The 14,571-nt window shown below is 41.2% G+C and overlaps 1 protein-coding gene across 3 annotated transcripts in view; it reads left to right on the top strand.

Moving 5' to 3' along the window:
* Positions 1 to 14,571, top strand: part of trpm7 (transient receptor potential cation channel, subfamily M, member 7) — a 36,614-nt gene that overhangs the window by 11,746 nt on the left and 10,297 nt on the right. For 2 of the 3 annotated variants that reach the window (XM_041040683.1, XM_041040674.1), the window contains exons 7-25: positions 4 to 175; positions 1,721 to 1,895; positions 2,846 to 2,969; positions 3,317 to 3,389; positions 4,679 to 4,779; positions 5,235 to 5,369; positions 5,476 to 5,529; positions 5,618 to 5,758; positions 6,029 to 6,163; positions 6,349 to 6,626; positions 6,734 to 6,962; positions 7,332 to 7,487; positions 7,951 to 8,094; positions 10,796 to 10,924; positions 11,123 to 11,374; positions 12,907 to 13,081; positions 13,655 to 13,787; positions 13,924 to 14,102; positions 14,318 to 14,450. In XM_041040683.1, coding sequence (XP_040896617.1) covers positions 4 to 175; positions 1,721 to 1,895; positions 2,846 to 2,969; positions 3,317 to 3,389; positions 4,679 to 4,779; positions 5,235 to 5,369; positions 5,476 to 5,529; positions 5,618 to 5,758; positions 6,029 to 6,163; positions 6,349 to 6,626; positions 6,734 to 6,962; positions 7,332 to 7,487; positions 7,951 to 8,094; positions 10,796 to 10,924; positions 11,123 to 11,374; positions 12,907 to 13,081; positions 13,655 to 13,787; positions 13,924 to 14,102; positions 14,318 to 14,450 — 2,918 coding nt within the window. Of the gene's footprint in view, positions 1 to 3; positions 176 to 1,720; positions 1,896 to 2,845; positions 2,970 to 3,316; positions 3,390 to 4,678; positions 4,780 to 5,234; positions 5,370 to 5,475; positions 5,530 to 5,617; positions 5,759 to 6,028; positions 6,164 to 6,348; positions 6,627 to 6,733; positions 6,963 to 7,331; positions 7,488 to 7,950; positions 8,095 to 10,795; positions 10,925 to 11,122; positions 11,375 to 12,906; positions 13,082 to 13,654; positions 13,788 to 13,923; positions 14,103 to 14,317; positions 14,451 to 14,571 lie in introns of those variants that run through there. The other variant, XM_041040691.1, reaches the window with a different exon arrangement.

The following is a 14,571-nucleotide window of genomic DNA, read 5'->3' as shown; positions in this document are numbered from 1 at the left end:
CAGATTATCGCTCCCTATCAGACACTACTGAACCCTCTCAGCAAACTAAATGTTCTCAACAATCTGCATTCCCATTTCCTCCTGGTGGATGATGGGACAGTGGGCAAGTACGGCGCTGAGGTCCAACTGCGGCGTGACCTGGAGAAGCACATCAACCTCCAAAGAATACATGCACGTAAGCAAACCAGTTTCTGTTGCTTGGATTCCTCAGAAACTAGATCTGCAAAAGCAGGTTGGAGATCTTCTGAGATAATGCAGTGACATTGTTTGTGTGTCTCAGAAAGCTAAAAAAAAAAAAAAAGAAACATCAAGGGGCCTCTGTCCTCTAATTACTTACCATTTAATGCTGAAATCCCTAACATCACATAGGAAAAAAATAGTAGTTTGAGTTTATTTTGTCCTGAGTAATATTATTTTGTCATTTTGTTGTCAAGGGCTTTAAATTAAATATTAGAAATATTTAACACCACACTGTGTTGTTCATAAATGTCCCAAATCTGTGTCCCCGTGCATCAAATCCAAGTTAACAGAGTGCCCCCTTCTGACAAGAAAAACTAAGCTTAATCTCTGTGCTATGCTTTCCTCAATTACTTTCTAATGGTATGCATTAATCCCAGTAATGTCACTTTTAAGTTCCCTGAAGTGTTAAAAATTGACCTGTACTCAGAAGTGAACTTGAAGGCAGTATCACCCACAGACTGGAACATAACTCTTCCCACTTGTTTGACTTTTGACTGGTCACACATTACTAACTACAGACAAGGGCAATTAATTATTATGCGTTTATTATTATTGATTAATAATATACATGCAGATTCTTGGGTGACTCCCTTAAGATGAAATGCCCATACTGACAGAAGATTAACAATGCACCACAGGGGCCAGCAGTTACAATTACCCAAGTCAAATTACTCCAAACAGCATTTGCATTTGAATTACTTACATTAAACAGAGGCGATGCAGTTGACAAATTCCTTCCCTCTTTCTAGTTTGTACTGGCTCCAGATTGTTACGTTAGGACTTGTTCAAAGAGAATGACATGATTTTCTTCCTGGAAAAAACAAATGATCTGCATGTTTCATGTATTGATGAGGTTAAACCTCATCAATACATGATGTATTGAGAATCTTCATGTATTGAGATTGAGGTTAAACCTCAATCTCAATACATGAAACATGCATTGAGATTGAGATTGCCTGGAAAATGATTCATTAGCAGCCATTAACGGTCAGATCTGGATCACAGAATACTGTGTGTGCAGATAACCTTAGTGTTTATTAGAACTTGCTTGGGAATACCATTCTTTTGGGCCATGTTAAGTACTTAAGGAAATTTTAGATGGTGTTTGAAGAAGCTGGGATGTTTAAGACTTCACAGTCTTAAATCTCTGAAAGTCATGTATTGCTGTATGATTTTAGACTCCAGCAAAGTCTGATGTGATAGATTTTAGGTTGTGTTATACAGTTCATGTAAAAATATTTACATACACTGGGACACACCCTTCAGATAGCTTTTAACCCTAAGATGTAATCATTATAAGTGTCAGTTTGTCTTTGCCTGTGGGAACAAGGTGATAACAGTGAGCTGGGCATGATCATCTCAACGTCTCACAAACTGTCACTTGGGTGGAGCTGTATTAGATGAATGACAATGGAGCTGAAGGGGAGTTTTGTCACATAAACCCAAACTTTAAGCAGGCTCTTTGTCTTCGTTCTTGTAGGTATTGGTCAGGGTGTACCCGTTGTGGCCCTGATCTTTGAGGGGGGTCCCAATGTGATCCTGACTGTGCTGGAGTACCTTCAGGAGAGCCCTCCCGTCCCAGTGGTGGTGTGCGAGGGGACCGGCCGTGCTGCTGATATACTGGCCTACGTCCACAAGCAGACAGAGGAGGGAGGGTACGACAAACACACACAAACACAGAGGGCAGGGGTGGGTGGAGGGAAAGAAAATCAAGGCTTTCCAAGTTACAGTTTTTTTTATACACACACACACACACATACACATATAGACAGATGATAGAAAAGGAGAGAACTGAAGTAGATTAAGTAATGTCGAGGTTTCAGGTGTGACAATATTTAGATGTCTGGTTAAAATTAGTTGTTAAATTTAGAAGATTTTAAAAATATGGCAGCATGATGTTGTTATTGATGAATCGTTTACTTTGGTGTAGAGAATGATCTTTTTTTGTTCTTTCAGTGGCTCTGATCTGTTCCTGTCCCTGAAGGGTTTCTAACAACCCAGTCTGTTTATAAAAGAGTTGAAAATAGTTGAACTTATGACAGCGCGCAGTTAAAAGTGATCTGCTGACAGGCTTAATCAGCCAATGACATTTTTTTTTTTTTAACAGGCATGTTTTTTTGAATGACAAATATGAACTGCATCAGTTCTGTCAAACTAGGATTTTTCAGTCCAGCTGTAAGCATGCTCACACAAAAGACAAGAGGATTTATAATAAGCAATCACAGGAAACATGCACAGATCCAGAATGTGTGGTTTAAGATATTAAGGTTTATCCATTCCTTTTAAAGTTACTTAACAGTCGGCTATGGAGCATAGAACTTAGGTCACATTCAGATAAATGTATCCTTTGATCTGTAGACCTAAATGGACTGACAACACCTCGCTTAAAGTGTACAGAGACAAAACATACTCTTCTGTATTGTGGACAGGACGTTTAGATTTGGTCTGTAATGCTTCACACTTCAGAGTAATGAGTGAGAACTTCAATGTGTTGCTGAGGGATTTCTAAAAAGGACACATGCTGAGATGAAGCCTGTAAAGCATTTTATAGCAGTGTGTGTTTCCGCAGTGTTGACTTTAGCCATGTTGTGTTGTATTTCAACAGCGGTCTTCCTGATGGAGTGGAGACTGACATCATTGCAACCATTAAGAAAACCTTCAACTTCAGCCAGAGTGATGCCATCCACCTCTTTCAGACTCTGATGGAGTGCATGAAGAGCAAAGAACTGGTAAATCCCTGCTCATTCACACTTTGTTGATCACCAGTCTTTTTTTTCGATTCATTTTGTTTATTTCTATTTCACTGAGAGTGAATGCAACAGCATTAACTCGCAGAGATGAACCATTTAATAAAAATTCCTGAAAACCAAACACAAAAGGAGAACTTTGAGCAGCTTTGAACTGAATGAAGCTTAAGTGCAGCCACAAAGAACCTCTGACACATCACTCTCATCAGTTGATCCTCCCACTGTTAGTTTCCATAAATTGATGTATCACATGTCGCAAACTCTTCGAAGATGTGGATGATGTCTGTGGGAACTTGACAATAAGTGCTATCTTGTTTCTTGGAAAACAGATCACTGTGTTTCACATCAGCTCCGAGGAGCACCAGGACATTGACGTAGCCATTCTGAGGGCTTTACTCCAAGGTTAGTGGATGACTCCTCTCTGACCCCCAAACTTCTCTAATCCAGGAACTGAGAGTAAACGTCATATAAAGTTGATTCATTCTTTTCATATGCTGACGTTGCTGGCACTGGGAGATTGAGATTTCAAGACTTTGTAATGTTTTCATTTTGATATAGATATGCTTTGAGAGCAGAGTTCCCCTTCTGTGTGCCCTCCTCTCTCTGTTCCTCAGGAGATCATGTTGCTCACATTCACAGGGGCCTCCTTATTCCAGCACTGTCGGTCTCTCAGCAGTCTGTTAGAGGAAAAGTTGAACATTCACCTGAGCATTTCTTTCTTTGTTTCTGTTACGCTGTGGAACATCCATTTAATGTATTTGGTGTGAATACAATTTGAAGAAAAAGAAGAAAAATACTCATTGTATAATTTTTTTTTTGTAACTCTGACGAGCTGTTATTTGAACACAGACATTTCTCATTTCAAGTATAGAACAAATTCCTTACCTGAAAGGTGGGTGTTGCAGCAAATACACTGCAGGGCTGGTTGTTCACCCTCATTTCAGTTAATTTAGACAAAAGCCAGGAATTTGTAAGTGACTGCAGCTGATCGATAGTCTGGAGAGACAGGTTCTGACGTTGAAAAGAGAAACTGAGGACTATGACTGAAATGTCCGCTCAGGCAAATATTTGCCGGCCTAAGCCGCATTCATCTTGGTGAAACAGTAACTCATCCTCAAAAGGACCCAGGGGTACAAAAGCTCTCAAGTCTTTTAAAGAATATTGAATGCTGCTTAGAGATTTTTCCATTTTCTGCTACAATACAATTCATTTAGCACTTTGGCTATTAAATGGGAAGTTTGACATTGTCATTGTTAAGACCTGGACGTACTGTAGAATACAGTTTTTAAGCAGACTGCTTTCCTGAAAACCCAGGGTTATCTGGTGAAATCACTCAATAGATTTTCAATCAGTTTGCCATTGAGATTCTTGTTTGACGGCCACGAAATCAGTTCTGTGTGAAGTGAATATGATCATTTGATTCAGATGGATCCTAGAGGACAATAAGGCAGATTACCATGGAAGAGAGCAGTAGACTGAACAGGGATTTACTTTGTAGTCTAATCTGCTCAGTTGCTGTATTAGTGTGTAATTGACTGTATTACTGCCCTGGCCCTGCTCTACTAACCCCCTCTAATCCTGCTAGCTGGCTAACAGGAAATACACGGTTAATAAGGCTTTACTTGCCTGGGAATTAATATCTGTTTATGTGTGTGTGTGTGTCTCCACGTGGTTGTACCTGTGTATTTCAGGCACGAACGCATCTGCCTTCGATCAGCTGGTCCTGACTCTGGCCTGGGACCGTGTAGACATTGCCAAGAATCATGTGTTTGTGTACGGACAGCAGCTCCTGGTACGTCTGCATGTTTGTGTGTGTGTGTGTGTATGTGTGTGTGTGTGTGTGTGTAGGTGTGTGTGCATGTCAGCCACAGCTTTCAGAGATGTTTGCTTTGCTCCAAACCTTTGGACTGAATGGCCCCAGAATCTCTGCTGACCACAGTCTCCAGTCTGAAGAGCCAGGGGACTGGACTCGGGCAGGCTGCCATGAAATGCTTGTCTTGACTGTAACGTGAACCCTATTACAGTTGTCTTCATAAGCTGCCCTCAGTGCTTATGTTTATTTTCAAACTCAGGGACTCTTGGCTCTTGGTTAAATAAGAGATTATATTTATTTATATTTTTTTAATGTGTGTTGTTTTTTTGTGATTTTGCCATATTTGTGGTCTTTGCCCTAATTGTGTTTGTTTTATAAATAATTATTTACTATAAAAATAAGCTTCATGGCAGCATGTATATCTTTGTGTGTAGGTGAGCTCTCTGGAGCAAGCGATGCTGGATGCACTTGTGATGGACAGGGTGGATTTTGTCAAGTTGCTCATTGAAAATGGTGTGAGCATGCACCGTTTCCTGACAATCAGTCGGCTGGAGGAGCTTTACAACACGGTAACATTATGAAACATGCACCAACCACTGAATAAATTACATATGAATATATATTTATATTTGTCTTTGCACATTATAAAGCCTTTTTTGTCTTCCTCTATTTTAGAAACAACCTCCCAACAACCCAACTCTGCTTCATCTGGTTAGAGATGTTAAACAGGTAGAGTCAACCCACTTCATATAATTTTACCCACAAATGTCTTTTCAACTTCATTTACAAACTTTTTTTCTTCTGTGCCCTCTTACAGAGCCATCTGCCTCCTAACTACAAAATCACTTTGATTGACGTGGGGCTGGTTATAGAGTACCTGATGGGCGGGACTTACAGGTGCAACTATACCAGGAAACGCTTCCGAATAATTTACAACAATCTCCATGGCAACAATAGGGTGAGTTCGAACTGTTGGAGTGTTTTAGTAGTAATGCCCAAAATGTCTTTTATGGTGTTAATGTTTGATATTTCTGTCTGTGTTTTAACTTTAAATAAAGTGGTGTGATGCACTGGAGTTAAAACCTTGCATTTCAAAAAATAATAATAATAATAATGACAGTAACATTTCATGAATGGCACTAATGACTTTAGGCATTTAAATCTGTTGTGAACTGTATTAAAAGTCAATGAAAGACAGTCAGTAAAGATGTTACCGTGTCCTACACAGAGATCGGGACGCCACACATCAGGTCCTGGCTCTCATTTGAGGAAAACTCATGAGTCTTTCAGCATGCAGGCTGACAAGAAGGAGAAGACGAGGCACAACCACTTCATCAAGACCGCTCAGCCGTACAAACCCAAGGTAAACTCCTGCTTTTCCCTAAACAGAACATGGCTTCCTTTAGACTGAAGCGTCCCACATGCCTAAACACAAAGACCTCCAGAGATAAAAAAATCTGTCTCCGCATTTAGAGAGTAGCTGTTAATGGGAGAAAATGACATCTGTCTCCTCCTTTCCCTCTCTCTGTTCCTTCCCTCTCCTCCTAGCTGGAGTCTTCCGCAGAGCAGAACAAAAAGAGGAGCAAAGAAGAGATTGTGGACATAGACGACCCAGAGACACGGCGGTTTCCCTACCCTTTCAATGAGCTCCTGGTGTGGGCTGTGTTGATGAAGAGGCAGAAAATGTCACTATTCTTCTGGCAGCACGGCGAGGAGAACATGGCAAAGGCACTGGTGGCCTGCAAACTCTGCCGGTCGATGGGCTACGAGGCCAAGAAGAGCGACGTGGTGGACGACACGTCAGAGGAGCTCAAGCAGTATTCAAAGTAAGTATCTCTGTGGCTTTGACGCATGTCAGATAGCAACAAAACGGTTTGAATTTCTGTCAGAAAGTAAACGTAGAAGCCTCGCTGATTGCACTGATGTTTTTCAGTGAGTTTGGGACGTTAGCAGTCGACCTGCTGGAGCAGTCATTCAGGCAAGATGAGACCATGGCCATGAAGCTGCTGACCTATGAGCTGAAGAACTGGAGCAATTCCACCTGTTTGAAGTTGGCCGTCTCCTCCCACCTGCGGCCCTTTGTGGCTCACACCTGCACCCAGATGCTGCTGTCAGACATGTGGATGGGACGGCTGAACATGCGCAAGAACTCCTGGTACAAGGTTCATGTTCCATTTAGATTTTATTTTTGGTAACGAACAAAAAGCTATCTTAGTGCTGGAATCACTGCTTTGCTTTCTGTTTACAGTGGCTGCTGAGGTTCAGCAGTGAGAAATCTTTGGCTAGGTACAGCGTAATGTATGCACTGATCATCTTGTAACGGTTCAGTATCTAAGTTTGGTGAAATGTTGGCAACAGGTGCTGTTTTCCAGCATCTTACACAAAGGTCTTCTTCCATATCTAATGCCAATCTCAGCCCCAACAAGACTTTGCTTGTATCACATTATGACACTGTAACTATTTGTGAATGAACTGAGAGGAAAGGCAAAATAAATTGAGTACTTAGTGAGCGTGAGTCTGTTTGTCTCTAGGTGATTCTGAGTATCTTGGTGCCTCCTGCCATCCTGCTGTTGGAGTACAAATCCAAGGCTGAGATGGCTCACATCCCTCAGAGTCAGGACGACCACCAGATGACCATGGAGGACAGTGAGAACAACTTTCAGAACATAGCTGAAGACATCCAAATGGTTAGGTTTACTCAGACCCTCCGTTCCTCAGTTTCTCATCTCTCTTCTGGTTTAATTTTCTTTGTCTTTTTCTGAAATATGTTACCTTCAAAGCAGTCTGGCAGCCCAACAGTGTAATAAATCTTTGAAAACTTGTATAAATTCAACAAGTCTTAAAGATGATCAAATGTTGTCCATTTTTTATAGTTAAATTACTGTTAAATGGTTAATGAGCTGTGAACAGGCTGTTTTTCTTTAGTGAAATAAAAGAGTAGGAAGACAGATGTTCACATAAAAAGTTTGCTGATGAATACTTTTGCTCTTTTGACTTAAAATTTCTTTTTTTATGTGCTTCAGTTTTTTCCACTTTCTTTCAGTGACATTCTCCTCTTGACTCAGACTTTCTTTCTGTCTCTTTCTCTCATTTTCTCTCCACATTGTGGCCTGCTGTTGTCTAATTTGGGCCTTTTTAATTTCTCTGCAGGATGTGTTCAAGGAGACCAGATCCCACGACCATGTGGAGGCGAAAAATGACATGGAGACGCACATTCGCTCCAGAAAGCTGCCCTTAACCAGGAAAATTTATGCCTTCTACCACGCTCCCATTGTCAAGTTCTGGTCCAACACGGTATGGAGATTACAGAAGTGGACACACGCATACATACACACTCGTCCACCCATTTTTTATTTATTTATTTATTTATTTATTTTGGTGGTTTATCTGGGTAAAAGGAGCCACAAAGGGAGGATGCTTAAACCCAGGAGTAGTTACCTGACACTGAGATCCTCTCAGGAGCCAACCTGAAGAGAATAAAGATTTTGTAGGGTCGTTAACTAGACTTGTAGCTATTGGTGAAAACAGAGACTTGCTTAATAGCTTATACTTGTCTCCACCTGCATGGTACATAAAACCTGTTTTACTGAAACCCTGGCAACTGATCAGTGGTCAAACCTTTTACCTTACTTTCATGGGCAAATAAGGCCCTCAGATGTTAAAAAAACCAGCCTAATGTCACTGAAGCAGACATCTGATTGTGACTGTCCATGAATACCACAAACAGGAGAGGGGACAAGGTGCAGCCTTATCAGGCACCCACACAGAAAGTGGCTAGATACTAATAATAGAAACACATTCTCTCACTCTGAGTATATTAGCACTGAATGGCTCTCACCGGGGACAGATATTATCTCAACACCGCCTACAGGCAAGCTCAGGGAACACGATCATACAATATTTACCACTCCACGACGTGCAAGTAGCGATAACGGCTCAGTTACTTGTGAGATGTATTTGTTCTGGTTCACGTGTAGATTCTGAATTTTCCCAAATGAATCCAGTCGCAGTCTCTCTTCCTGCATCCTGGTGTAGACTATGTTTATTTATATACACAAGCCTGAGGCTGGTTCTCTGGGAGCCGTCATTGAGGGTTTTATTTGCTGCGCTGGACAGGGCTGTTTCTCAGGCTCTTCAAGACTGAGAGGTGCTGATAACATCACTGAAACTGCTAGTCTATGTAATATAGCCTGTGCCTGAGCTTATCTACATCTGCTGCACCTGCTTCCATCCCAGTTTCAACACCTCAGCGCAGAACTGCAGCAATGACTTATCCATCAGATGGGAGTGTTAAGGGCTGATTTTCCAACAATTCACACACTGCATGTCAAGGTTCACCAATTTTTTTTTAAATGGTTCACCTAATCCAAGATGACCTAACCTGCCTATATGGACATTTTCAAGCTTTCCCACACTCTTTGTGTGCTCTTTTGTACAAACTTCGCCTGCTGCTGCCTCAGTCAGTTTGTTTGTGTTATTGTGTGGTACTGTTACTTAAGTAGAGGATCTGAATACAGTTTCCTCTACTGAAAGTCACACAATAACACAGACGAAAAACTACCCGAATTAGGCAGTGGTAGGTCAGCATCTCCCATGTTTTGCAAGATAAAATTACTGTTTTTTTTCTGGTGGCTTTAAACAGATTAATATGTCAGGATCTTACTCTTTAAACTAGAGGTCTATCTCTGTAGGATTCCTATCCATAATGTTGTCAGATGCTTATAATAACAATCTGAACCTGTGGGAAAAAACAAGCACTTTTAGTGGGTGTACTTTAAAGCACTGTTCAGCTACATTGCAGCAGCTGTTTAGTGGTTGCCGGGTATATTGTTGTTGCTCAGTAGTGGATCCATCGCAAAGATCTTTGTCCCTATCAATCATTTACACTCGAAAAAACATGGGAAAATAAGACCCAGGTTAAAAAATCCCAGAGTTGCCCTTTAAGGGATCACCAGAGTCGTTAAGATTCATCCTCTTCACACCATGGATATCTGTATCTTAAGTCATGGCATTCAAACTAATATTCGTCAAGCTATTTCAGTAAAACTGAAATATCAATCTGCTGGTGGCACTAGAGGCACTAAAGTCAGGGGATGGTTTCTCCTCTGGGGAACATGACTGTACAAAATCTGATGGCAGTCCATGTAATAGTAATAGACTAATGCTTTTGATGTTGGCTAGCATGACGACGCCTGTGATTTAAAGCTGCATTACTTGATTTCGGCCATTAGGAGGCAGATGATCCACTAAACAGGCTGACGAACAAACATTCCTGACATCACCTTATAGTAGTAGTTGTTATGACTAGCCTGAACTGTACTGTACAGCCAATATGCCATAAAGCCAAACAAATAAAAAGATGCTTAAAAGACTGTAGAAGTGCAGGGGTGGTGATAATTCTCTGTAGAGCTACCACATCGTACACAGTTAGTTAACCTAGCATTTCTATAAAAATATTGATAGATGTTGCTTTAAAATCAGTTGCTGGTTAAAAATTCCCATCCTCATTTCTTATATAATCCCCTGAACCCCCCCCCCCCCCCCCCCCAACTCCTCCCCTCTCAGAGCAGACTTTGTTGGGAACTGTGAATTTCACTTGAGACGGAGAAGATGAAATTTCTCTCTGTCACACAGTCCCTATCCACACAGCTAACCACCAGTTGAGCTCTGAGGGCTCAGAGGCCTCAGTGAAAATGGCAGACTATTTGCTCCCGGCTACAAAGTGCCATGATGAGGTTCAGCCCCTTCAGAGGGCCTCAAATGATCTTGTCTCAAAATATTTCAGAGAGAGGAAGCCCCTCTGAATTTAGTCTGAATTTTGAGGCTCTTTGTCAACACATTTCAGTTATCATCTATATTCAACTTATCTTGGACACATAAAATCTGTCTCATTCCCATTCTTGGGGGAATGAATGCTTTACATTTCAAATTATGTTTTGCATGATATTTATAGAGTTCTTTATGAGTCTTCTTTGTGTGTGTCTCTCACTGTTAGCTCTTCTACCTGGGCTTCTTGATGTTCTATTCGTACGTGGTCCTGGTGAAAATGCCTGACTGGCCTTCTCCTCAGGAGTGGGTGGTCATCCTCTACATCTTCACCTCTGCCATTGAGAAAATTCGAGAGGTATGTGGAACAGAAGTGTGAGACTTCTTAAGAATTATCAATGCTGGGCTCTTTGATTTAAAAATAGTGAATATGTTTATTCATATGGCTGTGAGACACCAGCAGTAGCTTCTGATACCATTTTCTCTTTGTAGTCTTGCAAATTAACTTCCCCAGAGACTGTGAACTGATCGGTTTCCCCCTCTTTTTTTGACCCAGATGTTCATGTCTGAAGCAGGCAAAATAAGCCAGAAGATAAAAGTTTGGTTCAGTGACTATTTTAATGTTTCCGACTTTCTGGCCATCATGATCTTCTTCATCGGCTTTGGCCTGAGGTTGGCTGGAGGTGATGCCTTCGTCCCTGGCAGGACAGTTTATTGTCTGAATATCATCTTCTGGTACGTGCGGCTCCTCGATATCCTGGCTGTCAACCAGCAGGCTGGGCCGTATGTCATGATGATAGCTAAAATGGTGAGTTCTTTGTTATTTGAAAACACGTTTCAGTTACCGGTTACCTTTTTGTAGTGGAACTTTTCTCAGTCATATTGAAGGCCAGATTTATATGCAGTGTAGTGTGTATGTGAGTAATATCTGTTTTTCCCAATTATTCCATCAATGACTAGGCCTGCTTTCTAGGAATATTCAACAAGAGACACGCAGAGTGCATCTCAGGTGAAAACCAGACTGTGCCTCCAGGCTAATGGGTCTGTCAGATATTATTATTGTGTGGCTGAAACAAGACACAGCAGGCTTAGTGCATCTTGTGTTGTGTTTTAGACTTGAACATGCCTGAACAGTAATAGTTGTTACACAACTGTTTGAACAGCCTGTTCAAATTTTAAGCACAAGCACAGGACTGCTTACGAGAAGTCACTCCACTGTGTGATGTACAGTAAGCAGATGTGAACATGACGCTTGCACACAACACAGGAAATAGATTGGACGGAGAATTTCCGTTACAGTCAACTACTGTCCCACTGCTCTAAAACAGATAAAGTACTGTGATACAGAAATGATGAACACTACTTTGTCAATGTATCAAAAGTGACTTTGAAATAAGTAGTTTAGTTTTAGTTTTTTAGTTGGTTTATGGAGCCTAAAGTCGTGACTCTATCACAGACAAATGTGGATGTTTGCTGCCATTTTTTTTTATAGCTTGTATTATGAACATACTGTGAGAAAGCAGTTTCTGCGTCTTTGTGCATTCACAAACATATCATATTAATATTTTGAACATTCACATTCAAACAGCATTAATCATTTACATGCTGTAACCAGATATTGTGACTTTTTATCTTGAGCAGCCCCTTCACTTTTAGAACGAAACTTTCATCGTGTACTGTGCTCAATTGTATTTTATTAAATGTGTAATACCTCAAGTGATAGCCTTCCTTCAACAGAATATTGGATGAAATGATGTTAAATAACCTGTGAAACTGGTTGCTTTTCATTTATTTAGTTTGATATTTGGTGATAAATCTTAGCTTAGCCTAGCTGAGCTAAACTAAACGCACTGGAAAATATAGCTCTCATTTGAGCTTAGAGGTGCTACTAGCTGGCTTTTACCATTAGTCCAGTCTAGCTCTTTCCCCCTTTTTTCGATCTTCATGCTAAGCTAACAGGCTGCAGTTCTCTGCAAGAAAGTGAATAAGCATATTCCCCAAAATACACTCCTTCTATAAGTGAAACTAGATTTACTCTGAACAAAATGGAATTTCTGCCGTGCACTCCTTCATAGCTTTTACGTAATCATCAACCCTTCAACATTACTGTGTATGCCCTGGGGATATCAATACCAGTGTATCAACACCAGACCAAAGAACAGAAGAACTTTGCCCCGTTTTTATTTTTCCCTTTCAGCAAGCTGTTATATAAAAAGTGAACGAAGTTGTTGTTTTTTTTTAATCAAAAGTCTCTCTGGTACTTTCTAACTCAAATATTATTTCAAGTAGTGAGTGCCATCAGTCAAACGTTTCATTCAGTATGTGTGTCATCTCTTGCAGGTGGCCAACATGTTTTATATTGTGGTAATTATGGCTATAGTCCTTCTGAGCTACGGCGTACCCCGGAAAGCCATTCTGTACCCAGATGAGGAACCCAGCTGGACGCTGGCCAAAGATGTGGTCTTCCAACCGTACTGGATGATGTACGGGGAAGTGTATGCCTATGAAATCGATGGTAAGGACGATGAGGATGGTAGGGGAGATTACGAGGGTAAGGACTGTTTTGTTCATAGCTTCTCACCACGGCATGATAGCTGATTGTCACTCAAAACGAGCACTGGAAATCAAACCCACGACGGCCTAATCAGAGGACCCCCCCCACAGCCTCCCTCTTTCACGCAACATGGTTCACAGGCAGAAGCAGCCAACACGGGTCTCTATGGGGAGGGCAGGGCTTTGTGCTTCACCACAGCATTAACTGCCTCAGCTAAGCTGTGAAGGGTCTGGGTAAAAGGCAGGGTGGAACAAAACACCTGAGTTGGCATCCTTACATGTCACACATCATTGAAATTTTTTCATGTGGTTTATCACTGGGATTATGACCTTGTACTGGAAGTGTTAAATAGTGAGATTTCAATTAGGCAGCAGCTTGTGAGAAGAAAAGAACCGAATGCTCAAGGCTCTGCGGGCTTCAGTTTTCAAACAAACTTTTAAAAGTCATAAAAATAAAAGAATCCTAGTTGCACTGTTCCTGTCCCAAATTAAGTTTGCTCCAATAAGGAGCTAATTTCTTGCTTCTTCTCTTCAGTGTGTGCCAATAACAGTGAAGCATCAGTAAAGTCCCTGTGTACTTCAGTAGTGTGGCTGACTCCTCTCCTACAAGCAGTCTACCTCTTTGTACAGTATATACTAATGGTCAACCTCCTCATCGCCTTCTTCAAGTAAGTGCACAGCCCACTCCAACTGTCTTTACAAAAATAAAAACAATGGTATTCGTCAGCCTCACTATGGCCCAGGTTTGGGCCCCGGTTCTCTTCAACAGCATCCTTAGTGTCATTTCTGTACTCTGTTTTTCAGCAATGTGTATATACAAGTGAAGTCCATTTCTAATCTGGTGTGGAAGTACCAGCGCTACCATTTCATTATGGCCTACCATGAGAAGCCTGTCCTCCCACCTCCCTTCATCCTCCTGTGCCATATCTACTCCCTCTTCTGTATGTGCAGAAAGAGGAAGAAGGAGAACACCTACGGACCAAGTACGTCCACACTAGTGTCTCTGCCTGCAACATGTAAATTGATTGCCGCTGATGATTCATTTTCAGTAAACACAAAACATATGAGAGGAACATGTACGAAACAAAACAATTTTTAAAAAGTTGTCCAACAGTGACAGGTCTGTGCTTTCTGTTGAGACATCCACTTTGGTGTCATATTCTGTATTTATACTTCCTTTTTGTCCTCTTTGTTTTAGAGCTGTTTCTCACTGAGGAAGACCAAAAGAAGCTTCACGATTTTGAGGAGCAGTGTGTGGAGACGTACTTTCATGAAAAGGATGATCAGTTTCACTCGGGGAGTGAGGAGCGCATACGTCTTACCTCAGAAAGGTGGGACTGTTATTGCCATTCATAGAGGCAAGGTGTAAAACTTTCATAATGTTCAGAAAGATGTCGAAAAATGACTCAGTGAAAATGCCATATTTTCATTTAACATGAACGTTAGCAGATA

The sequence above is a fragment of the Toxotes jaculatrix genome, chromosome 1, assembly GCF_017976425.1.
Source record: "Toxotes jaculatrix isolate fToxJac2 chromosome 1, fToxJac2.pri, whole genome shotgun sequence".
In the NCBI taxonomy this organism is placed as follows: domain Eukaryota; kingdom Metazoa; phylum Chordata; class Actinopteri; family Toxotidae; genus Toxotes; species Toxotes jaculatrix.
The sequence above is the reverse complement of the archived record's forward strand: the minus strand, read 5'-3'. Positions and strand labels throughout refer to the sequence as shown.